At 36.8% G+C, this 12,139-nt stretch overlaps 1 protein-coding gene across 1 annotated transcript in view; it reads left to right on the plus strand.

Annotated features, from left to right (window-relative positions):
* The window catches only part of SPEF2 (sperm flagellar 2), a 170,632-nt gene that overhangs the window by 57,189 nt on the left and 101,304 nt on the right, over positions 1-12,139 (plus strand). The window contains exons 10-13 of the mRNA XM_060146018.1: positions 5,683-5,902; positions 7,786-7,935; positions 9,374-9,454; positions 10,819-10,880. Of these exons, the coding sequence (XP_060002001.1) occupies positions 5,683-5,902; positions 7,786-7,935; positions 9,374-9,454; positions 10,819-10,880 (513 nt within the window). The remainder of the gene's footprint in view (positions 1-5,682; positions 5,903-7,785; positions 7,936-9,373; positions 9,455-10,818; positions 10,881-12,139) is intronic.

Here is a 12,139-nt window from a genome sequence, read left to right on the forward strand (position 1 = left end):
ATGATATTAAGTATGGATAAACACGGAGGTTATGAGGGGGCCCATTAGAAGGGATGAGTTTCAACTGAATTGTGAAATATGAGTAGATGTCAGTTGGTTTAAAGGTATTAACTCAAAACTGACCTAATCCTATGAACTGTGAGCTTATACTTGTACTCTCTCCCTGTCTTTGTATTTTCTCCATGATTTCATTTAATTTCAAGCATGTAGATAAAACTAAGCTCAGGAAGTATTTTCGGTGTCCTAACTAAGAGTCACCTGCCTCGTCAGAATTTTTCAGTAACTGCTAAAGATATCACCTTGAGTATGTCCAAAAAACTTTAAAGAGAAATATGTAGATTTTCCAGTGAATTTAAATATTATAAGTGGATAATTGGGCAAATGTACCTGGTTGAGACATTTCCTGCCCAAGGCGTTTGGTCTTGAGTTAACAAATTCCCTCATCTCCCACTCACAAAAACTTTTCCTTTGGATACAATTTAGCTATTAGTTGGTCTGTTTTCCAACAGGCCTGAAAATTTTATTTCATTTTGAGTAATAAAAATAATTGGTAATGGTTTTTAGAGATTTACATTATGAAAAACTTTTAAAAACAGGAATTGTACAAAGAACTATTTTCTAAGATACTATAAAATAAGCAAGCTAAACTAAGATCTAAATCATACAAAATAAGATCTAAAAATATGACCTGGATCTTTAATTATTACCAATTATGAGAAATTTCACTGAGAATTGTATTATTATGTTAAAAATGTATTTGATAAGTAAATATCTACTCTGTACCTCTCTGGTTTGAGTCATCGTTAGTATAAAGTTAAACATTTACTCTTCCTATTTGCAAATATCTAAGAGATGAATCCAAGGTGGTACTTAAAGACATGAAATCAGAACTGAGGATTCCTGATGTCTTGTCGAATAAAAGATCCTTTATTTTTTATTTTTCAAACAATGGATTGAGACTAGATTATGAAATTAACTTACGGATCACTACCATTATTTATTTTAAAAAATGAAAACACAACAAAATAAGAGAAATACAATGCAACGCAATATAATAGAAAATAAAGCACATTACCAGGTAGTAAGGATGAGCATTTCATAAAACTTTTTCTTTTCTGTTCTATATATACCTGTATACAAATACTAGGTAACAATGCAAAAATGTATTTTTTATGGAAGGACCTGGTTAAAAAAAAATGTCTTACAAGATGCAGTACAAGTGGAAATTGTGCAGCAAGAGAAGCTGGGCAGGTTGAGGTACCCTCACAGGGGTTCAGACCAATAAATAATGGAGACGTCGGGTGAAGTGGTTGACCCAGAAGCCTTGAATGGCTAGAGAGAAGTCCATCATGATGAATATAAGTATAATGTCCCCTGGAACTTGAGGATTGGCGATAGCTACAACAACCCCTGAGGCTGCTACTACAAGCCTTAGTTGTATTTCAGGTATCACGAAGGGTCATCTCTTCCTCACTGCCTGCAGAGTGGTGTGCCAAGAGAAAGCCAGCCATGGGAAAAGCAGAATTAAGGTAGCTCCAATGTCTTGGTAAGCTGTACTCTAAAAGGGGTATAGCCTTGATCTGTGGAGTTGCTACCTGTGTTGTTTCTTGAAGTCGGTTTATCAGAAGCTTTCACCCTAAGTCCTTTGGCCATTGCGTCAATATAATCCGTCTGTTGTTGGGTTTTTTCATCTGTAAGTAAGAAGATTGCATTTCAGGAAAGCTCAAGGAAACTAGCAGGTGTCAAAAACAGTGTGTTTTATCCCCTAGGAGGTTCTTTCTCTGTCTTAGGAGAAAAGGCATTTGTCCTGTTTTTCCAAATGCATCAGTAATTGAATAGTGAAACACTTAGAGCCTACCAAACTGGGAATATCTGGGGTACTTCAGGCCATGCAGGTGTTGATAAATTCTAGCAATCTTTGAGGACAAACACTGGATCGTGTATGTACTTTCAAATTAGTACCACCACTCTTCAAAAGCCACATTTGAATATCACTGCTAAATATCACTGGCATAGCCCAATGTTTTTTATTGAATGTTGTGCTAGTGACACTCAGACTTTATGGACTAGTGAATATCTCCCAAGGCCCAGATTCTGTTTATGTAAGTTGGTCAAAGTGAACCACATCTCCCCCTCTTTAAAGGGTAGATCAGAAAGCTGTATTTCCAATTTGAATCTTTAGAAGTGGCAAGAAATGAGAATGAGATGCATTTGCTTTGGTCCAGGGATAATCATGTGCAGGGAAATAATCAGAATCTGTTGCAAAAACCACGCAGCTCCACCAGCATCATTATCCAACCACTTGGGCAATGTTACAGGCAAGGAGGAATCTAGTGGACTGAACACGTGGACAATCTTAGGCTTGCCCTTGAAGTGTGCACTTCAGCCCACATTCAAGCACATTGGTTCCGAGCTGATGCTGTCTGTAAATACTCCTGATGCTTTTAGCCATGATTACTAACAAGAGGACCAAGGGTACTGACACATTAGGCCACAGGAAACAAAAAGGATTTGACAGGGTGGAAGTAACCAGAGTGGGAAGTCTGGGTAACCATGCGGTACCTACAACAGAATACAGGGAAGCATGTGAGTGTGTATTGGATCCAGCTTGGAAAACAGTGTTAGGTCCATGTAGTCTGTGAAGATGGGAAGAATAGGTGGATACCATGGTCTCAAGGATTCAGGATTCAGTCTCCAGAAAATTCAGTGTAGGTAAATTAATAAAAAACAGTACTGGTGAACAGGTTGTGACCAAAGGCAGAGGCTGTTTACTCTCTGTTGTATTTCATGATCTCTGTGTGTAGGTAGACAAGAATTCACAAAGACAGGTGGACTCTAGGTGATGGTGGATCTTATACCTTCTCCAAAATGCATACAGATGATATTTATGCAGGTACAATAAAAATATTAATATTAAAATAAAGAGATAATAATTATTTGTTATATATGCATGACAGTTATAGTAATCAAGGGCAAGTATCATGGAGCACATCTACACAGAAAATGTGTCTTAGTAAACTAATAGTTTGTACCAGGTGATACTTACCTGTTGTTGCCCACTCTGGGCATCGAAGTCTTGAAACTAATAGCCAGATGTCAATTTATAATAATACCTGAAGGAATAAGAATTATATACTTTATTTTATAATTTTATTTAATTTTATCATATAATTAATGTAATTATATATAACAAACATATAAACTAATGATCTGGTAAAAATTTCTGGTTCCCTGACCTCCTTTTCCCTCATCATGTTCTTGTTCCAACCTGACATGTTTCCCTTTACTTATCCTTTATCTTTAGTCTTATTAGGAATTACACAACTGTATCTTTAAGGTGATGCTGTAAAACGTGTTCTACCAAATCCTCTATTTGTCCATCTCCACTGGTCAGGCTTCAGTCCTTTCCCCCACCTCAGCATTCAGTGCTCTTCACAGTCAACATTCTATCCCATTGTGTTTGTCCACATTCTACAACTAATCAGGGATAGAATAGGGTTTTCTTCTGACCCCTTTGTGAGGAAGCACGCCTTTCTGATTGTGGCACAAGCTGGACGTGGCTTCTCTTTGGGCAGAAATGTGACTGCTCTCACCCCTCCTTCAGGGCACTACTATGTGCCCGCAGCAGCAGCCTGAGAACTTCTAGTTAAGCATTTAAAGTCAGTGGTCACATAGGCTACTTACACAAGCCTTTCACTCAATCTTTACAACAACCCTGTGAGATAGATATTATTATCATACAAAGATGAGGGAATTGACAAGGGTGCAAAACAAGTTAAGTAGGAGAACTATTATGGGAACCCAGGTCATCTGATTTAAGTCTTTCAGAATGAATTAAATGACTGCATAGCACAAAAATTATTAGAACATTCAAAACTTTCCACTTAAACTTGACCTTGGACTTATAGCCTTTATAATTTTAAAATAGCGCAGTTTCTCTGGTTTCCATTTTTTATTTGGTTATTTTCTGATTGCCACATTACATAGAATAATTATCACTTGTCTAGTTAGAAGTATAAATGATTCCAATGAATGAAAGCAGAAACAAGTAATAAATCATAATAATCAATAATTATGCAAATCAATTCAGTATTTACCTAATTTTGAATAATGCATGTAATTATTATGCACAGAGTTGTTAGAAAAACCAAAGATATTAAACTAAAACAAAATAAATGTTATAAATAAAGGGTAGTTTGTATAGAAGTGACAAATATATGTATATACTAATAAATTCTACCAATTTAAAAGAAAAACCTATTATGAATACTTCTTTATTTATTTGTTTCAAAAAGTATTTCTTTATCTCTTGTGTTTTCATATCATAAATTCAGGCACCAAACCATATAATACCAGTTGTAAAATAATCTAATTTTTTGTCTGCTAATGTGACATATAAATCTCACTAGGTACTAAATTCTTACACACACTTAGATCTGTTTCTAGAATTTATATTTTTGTAGACTGAACACCCTGTTTCTGCAAATCTTTCTTTTCATTACTTTGTTCTTAATAAGTGCTTTAATATCTGGTTAGGCAACACTCCCATATTACTTTTCTTTTTCAGTTTTTAAGTGAATGTTTTTATCTGTTACAATTCTTTTTCTGCTTCAACTTTAGAACCATTTTGGATATCATCCTGAAGGAAAACAAAAATGACACTTTTGTTTCATTTCATTAAGTCAGATTAATTTGGAGAAGAATTAAATGGCTTATAATATTGGACCTTCTTGACTTTCCCTTTATTCAAGTCATTTTTCTTACACTCCTCAGTAGAAATATGAGGCTGTTTATATATAGGCTCTCTCTTTATTTCTTGTCAATTCCAATGATTTTTGTCAAAGTTTCTAACTGCAAGCAAAAAAGTTGACTTATGCTGGGTAAGCAGAAAACACATTCAAAATATGTTGGGTAGTTTAGTGAATCAGTAGGTAGATTCAAGAACCAGGCTCAAGGTTAAACTTCCAAGGAAAATGATCAGAACCATCACAGCAAGTTCTGATGAGAAAACTGTCACCACCACGGAGCACTAGAGGTTCAGGTTGCAGCAGCTACCTCTGCACCAGGAACTCAACTGCTACTTCTAGGAACACTGCTACTTTTTTTCTTTTTTTTTTTCTTAAATTTTGTTGAAGTATAGTTGATCTACAATGTTGTGTAAATTTCTGCTGTACAACAAAGTGATTCAGTTATACATGTATATATATACATTCTTTTTCATATCCTTTTCCATTATTGTTTATTACAGGATATTGAATATATTTCCCTGTGCTATACAGTAGGACCTTGTTGTTAATCCATCCAATATGCTTAGTACTTGCATAGGGTAGCCGAATAACTCTTACTGTCTTTTATCTCTCTACTGATAATATCAATTTAAGTGTCTTATGCTCAGCTTGCATTACAATTTGTTTCAACTCAATATGCCTACTTTCATAAACTGTTAAGTATTTTAGAGGCTTGTTTTTTTTTTTACTTTAATATGGGAAGCTCATTTTTCACTGTCTAATATGAAAGTAATATTCATGTTATTACTCATTTATGTAATGTAATTATTTAAAGTATTGATTCACTTTTGTTTGCTATAATTTGTATTTACTTTCAATTTTCATATTTCCTACATACTTAAATTCCACTTTTAAAAATATTTCTGTTTTGTTTGTTTCATTATTATTTTTGCAGAACATGGTTGGAGAATGGGCCTTACCAGAAGAAATGGTTGATAATATACCACCCTCCAACAATTGCATATTGGGCCATGTGATTCACAGACTAATTGAAAGCTCTCTTCCTTCTCAAGTTGAATCAACAGTACCTGAGTTACCTTCATTTGTTATAAAAGGATGTGTGTTGGGGAAAACATTTAGTGGAAAAACTACTGCTCTAAAGTCTCTAGAGAAAAGTAAAATTTCTTTCTTGTTTGTGTTTTCTTCCTTTATTGGATTTTATTTACAATGACTGTAGCTGCAAATGGCTATGTCTGTAGAAAACATACATGAGAATCTGCAAATATATTGGGAAATTCTGTCATCAAGAATTTTGTAATAAGGTGATCACATAATTTATTGTCCAAGTCAGACACGTTTAGGAGTAGAGAGTTATAAATTGGGACTGTCCCAGGGAAACCCGGATATATGAGCTTGCTATATAATTATGATGCACAGTATAAAGAGAAATAATGTCTTAAACTTTACTTAAACTTTCATCATAGATTTTACTTTACCAATAGATGAAGTAGGAAAGAAATAACTTGTCACAAATAGAAAAGAAATCATGACTTCCCTGATGGTGCAGTGGTTAAGAATCCGCCTACCAATGCAGGGGACACGGGTTCGAGCCCTGGTCCGGGAAGGTCCCACGTGCTGTGGAGCAACCAAGCCCATGTGCCACAACTACTGAGCCTGCGCTCTGGAGCCTGTGAGCCACAACCACTGAGCCCGTGAGCCACAACTACTGAAGTCCACACGCCTAGAGCCCATGCTCTGCAACAAGAGAAGCCACTGCAATGAGAAGCCCGGGAACCACAAAGAAGCGTAGCCCCTGCTCGCCGCAACTAGAGAAAGCCCGCACGCAGCAACGAAGACCCTACACAGGCAAAAATAAATTAATTAATTAATTTTAAAAAAAGAAAGACAGGAAATCAACTTAAAATTATAAATGCTTTAATTCTTCACATTGATTGAGTTCTTTCCCTTTAATAAACTTTTGGCTTTTTATCTAGAAGTTCTTTCAGTTAGAAGTGAAATCATAGTTTTCCATCTATTTAATTAGTTTTTCTTCACTAATACTTACCTTTTACTGTTTTTACTGGAAAACTCAAATTTTTCACTGAGGCCAGTCTGTCTTGTAACAGTCCAAGGCAGAGAACAGTAAGTCATTATTGAGACGTTAAATAGACCTCTTTAAAAGGCAGCCTAACAAAAGCTCAGTGAGATGCCACTCCACAACCTGTAGGATGGGTATAATTTTTTAAAATTGGAAAAAGAGTGTTGGTGAGGATATAGAGAAGTTGGAACTCTCATACATTGCTGGTGAGAATGTAAAATGGTGTAGCCACTATGGAAAGTAGTTGGTGATTCCTCATTAAGTTAAATAAAAAATTACCATACGACCCCAGCAATTCCACCACTGGTATATACCCAAAAGGACTGAAAAGAGGTGTTCGAAAAAAACCATATGCAGTAATGTTCATAGCAGCATTATTAATAATAGACAAAAGATGGAAACCATCCAAATGTTCATCACCTGCTGAACTGATAACAAGATGTGATATATCCATACAATGGAATATTATTCAGCCATAAAAGGAGTGAAGTACTCTATGTGCTGTGGATAGACTTTGAAAACGTTATACTAAGTGAAAGAGTCGAACACAAAAGACCACATATTGTATGATTCCATGGATAAGAAACATCTAGAATATACCAATCCATAGACAGAAAGCAAATTAGTTGTTGGCAAGGGTAGGGAGACAGGGAGTGACTGCTTAATGGATACAGGGTTTCCTTTGGGGTAATGAAAATTTTCTGGAAAAAGGTAGTGGTGATGATTGGACAACATTGTAATGACCTAAATATCACCGAATTGCGTCTTTTAGAACGGTTAAAATGGTTCATTTTATGTTATGTGAATTTTACCGCCATAGTAAAAAAAAGCAGCTTGATCCAAAAAACATTGCTGGGGCACCCTGAACAGTGTACTCTAAGGGTGAAGCCAGCACAGAAGAACAATGGTGTCAATTTCTTATTTGAAAACTTATTAATAAAATTGTCTTTTGTACTTTAGGCTTTCCTGTTCAGGTACTTTCTATTGACACTCTCGTCCAAGAAGCGATCCAAGCATTTCACAACAATGAGAAGATCAACGGAGCCCTTCAGAAAGCGGCCGAAGAAAAGGCTCTACCAGCTAGGCAAGAGAGTAGTAAAGAAAACCAGGCAAGTGAGAGTTTAGTTTTCTTTTCTTCACCTCGTACATTAGAGATTTCCAACTGGATGGCATCTAAAGAGATCCTCTAGACCAGAGGTTGTCAAACTTTTCTGTAAAGGCCCAGAGGGTAAATATTTTAAGTTTTATGGGCCCAGAAGCAATATCGAGGATATTACATAGGTACTTACATAACGAGAGAAAATTTCAACTCCCCTCTCCACTCCCCACATACACACACACACATCAGTTTGCCTAGGTGGGCCATCAAGGGTGGTGGGCTGGCTTTGTGCCCAGTTACCATCAGCTGGAGACCTTCTCCTGAGGAAGGAGCCACCAGCTGGTAAAGCTGGTAAAGGGGTGGAGGGGCCCAATTGTGAGGGCTTGGAGAGGGGTGAGTGTTTTGGACGAGTTCACCACGTCACCAGCTCTCAGAATGGAAGTCCACTCCCGAGAGCCTGACAGTGGCCAACGGCAAGTCCCCATCTCGTACATGCAGCCTGATGCCAGTCCTGGGCAGCAGCCAAGGAGGGTGCTGGAGAGGAGCAGACAGAGGACGAGGGTGTAAAAACAGCCAGTCGATTTTGGTCCAGGGACCATAGTTTGCAGACCTCTGATCTAGACTAATAGATCTCAGTTTTGACGGGTGGCTGGTAGGGGAAGGTCTCTTGCGGTTTACCTGCATTACCGTTTCCGTCAGTGTTGCATCTTGCTACATTATTACATAAAGATACTAGGGCAGGAATTAGGAGAATGTGCCCCCCCCAGCCCCCGAGAATCATGGTGTGGTCCAACCTGCTCATTTTAAAGGGAGACAGTAGAGACCCTAAGCGTGAGTTGATTTGCTTGGGGTCAGAGGCTTGTTGACGGCTAGGCTGTGATTAGAATCCCAGATTCTAGATCCAGTACTCTTTTCCCTGCCTTATCCTGTTTCTGAAATTGAATAAATTAGCAGAGAATCTAATCCAGGTCACTTGCATGAGCTGCAAAATAAATACCGTTTAAACGTGATTCTGGAAATAACTGGGGGAGTTTTTCTTCACGGTGGGCTGCCTCTTCTCTGTTGTGGTACTCTGTATTCTAATCAATACAGTGATAGATAATGTACATGTTTTTCCTTTATTTCCCTTTTGGCTATGACACCTCTAAGATTGTTCTTTCTAAGGTGGTTTTCCACAAACTCTACGTCGTTCTCAGTTCCCATTATACTTTCAAAATGGAAGTTGCTTTATTTTACATAGAAATTGAAAGACAGATTATACCATGGGTTACTGTGTGTTTCTATAAGTACAATTATCAAATTTTGTTTGCTTCCAGAACTCGCTGAGCTCTTCTTAATATCATTAATGTTTTAGATAAAATAGTCTATGTTTTTAAACCCTACTTATAGACATAAAATTAAGAATGTTATTAAAATATGACAATGTTAAAATCTCTCCATGTGTGCTCACATGTGTTTCCTCCCCAAAGGATCTGCAAAATGTATTTTCAGCTGAAGCATTACCAGAAACAGAAGATAAAAGCAGACTTAGTAAGTAAGATATCGAAACAAATCATCCATCATTTTCATGAGAGAGACAGATAGACAAACAGTAAGAGCACACGGATGTGAGCACAAACCAGCTTTCAGGGAAAGAAAGGGGAGACGGGGAGGGATGCATGGCTGTCTACATGATCACGTGACAGAGACAGCAAGATAAACCCAGACGTCCCTAACCACTGTCTACAGCTGGGGATAAGAGATGACAATTTCAAAGGAATCTTCTCACACCCCTTCAAGTAGTTGCTCAGTTTTGCTGTGGTTTTGAAAACAGTCAGGCTAAATCATCGTCAGTCTTCCTGGCTTTGCAGGGAGACAGTAGTTTATGGTTTCTTCTCACCCATGCAGCTGGGGGGAGGACTGCTGTGCTCTCTGCAAGCTGCTGCTTTGTTCACTGTGATGAGGAAGGCTGTGGCTCTGTCTCTTCCATCCACCTGAGCAGTGGTTCCTTAGATAAAGCTAAGTTTATTCCCAGCCTTCAGCAAAGCAAACAGAACCAAGCTTCCCAAACCCAACGAAAAGTTACCTCCCTTGGGATCTGGGCTTTAATCCTTCAGATCCTTGGTAGAACCATTGAAGGAAAACAATTTTAAATCTTAAATATCTTTTCTATTTGTGCTAGTAAGGCTTTGCCATATTCAATCGTTTCCTCATATTCTAGCATAAAATCGGTTCTTTCTGTGTCATCACCATTCTTGCTATCACCCTTGAACAATGTGCACATTTATTATGAGCAGGCAACTCCGTCAGAGCAGTCAAGTTTCCCATCCTTTAAAAGAACATAACCTGTCCCTTGTTTCAGTTATTTGTTTCTTACAAGATAATCTTAATTGATGTTTTAAACTATCATAAGTATATTTTGTGACATATTCTATTACAGAAGTCCAGTAAATTATAAACAGACTCTGAAAACTTATTTTTTCCACTGAATTTAACTAAAAAAACCCTCTGACTTCTAGAGTTTTCCACTTTCAGAAGTGTTTGTTACCTATAACTTGATAATCCAGGAAAGTAAAAACATAACAAATTAACATCTTAATGACTTCTCTTGAGATCTTGGCTTGTTTTCCACAAAGAGAACCCAAACTATGTTCAAGTATTTCTAATGATATTGTTCTGAGTGAGCCATACTGGAAGGAAATAGCAAACACCAAACCACACAGTGGCCGGGACTTAATGTTGTGGAATGAAGGTAAACGCCATGCTGTGCTGATGCTTTTACTTCTTTCCTCTGAGGGTCTCAGGCATAGCTGAATCCAATAACCCACATGTCCAAAGCCATAGACGGTCAAATGTTGACATGGTTGTTAGCTGTAAATACCGGAGTATGTTCTTACCACTTTTTCTATTGCTAGGTACCAATACTAGAAAAACACCAAAAGCTAAAGAAGTCATAGCAAGTGATAGTTTCTCTGAAGTAAGTACTATAACCTAACTTTGGCTACTAGTGTACTGAAATGTGTTTTGACTCATAGCCTTTTCACAGCATTTTCATCTTCAAATGAAATGAAATAGCAATGTGCTCCTCTTTGGCTTAAAATAAATCTGATGGTGAAATTAGCTAAACCTGAATCTACTTGATATTTTTTATATTATTTGAATCTAAAGCAGTGGAAATTGCTTTCAGTTTTGCCAGGTAAGAAAGTAAACACATGCTTTTAAAAATTTTAGACTTATGCCAAATTTATATTTATGTATTTTTCTTTACCTCTTAATTTATGACTTTTATTTCCTTTCACAATTTCTTTACCTTTAAAGATTTTTTTTCCAGAATTTATCCTTAGACTTACTGTTGACTCTGCAGAATTTTTTATTAATCCCTGAAAAAAGGTTTACAACAATCTACAGGCTATTGCTTCTAATGCAAACTAATATTTCTATATATAGTATTGCTTTACTGTATATTGGAAACATTTTTGATCATCAAATAGAATGGTCAGATTAATCAAGTGGGATTTTATTAAATAAAATGAAAGTAAATAAATAAAAGTATATTTGATTACTTTTATTGTTTGTTTCATCAAGGAAACCAGTTTCATAATATTTTAGATTTCAAAACTGCTTAAAGATAGAAAAAGTTTTGGAAGAATATACAGCAACTTGTAAATGTGATGACCTATGGGGAGAGAAATGGGTTTAGAGAAAGTGATAAAGGGGGACTTATAATTTTTACTCTGTATATTTTAAATGTAAATTAGCAGAAAGACTAAGTATATTTTTATATTTACATTTATTGAGTTACAAATCCCCCAAATTCCATATTCAATTCAGTTCAAAGGGCATACTTTGTTCCATGCGTTGTTGTAAAGGGGGAGTGGGTATGTCAGTGAACAAAAAAGTCAGGGTTCCTGGACTTTATGGAGTTTACATTCTAAAAGATGGAAAGAGATAATAAACCATGAACACACAAATAAATGAATTATATGAACCATTAGATGGTGATGATGCCATCAAAAAAGAAAAAGGAGGGTAAGGAGATCACCTTGAGAGACTGATATTTAAGCAGATTGAAAGAATCACCCACTGGATCTGGGGAACCATTTCAGGCTGCCAGAACAGCTGGATGACAGTCTTGAAGCAGAAAGGTGGTTGGCCAGCAAGGTGGGGGAAGAGAAAGGATGAGGTTAGAGAGATGAGTGGAAAGGGAGAAGAATCAGGCCAGCCAGAGCCTTATAG

This window comes from Lagenorhynchus albirostris, chromosome 3 (assembly GCF_949774975.1).
Source record: "Lagenorhynchus albirostris chromosome 3, mLagAlb1.1, whole genome shotgun sequence".
Lineage (NCBI taxonomy): Eukaryota > Metazoa > Chordata > Mammalia > Artiodactyla > Delphinidae > Lagenorhynchus > Lagenorhynchus albirostris.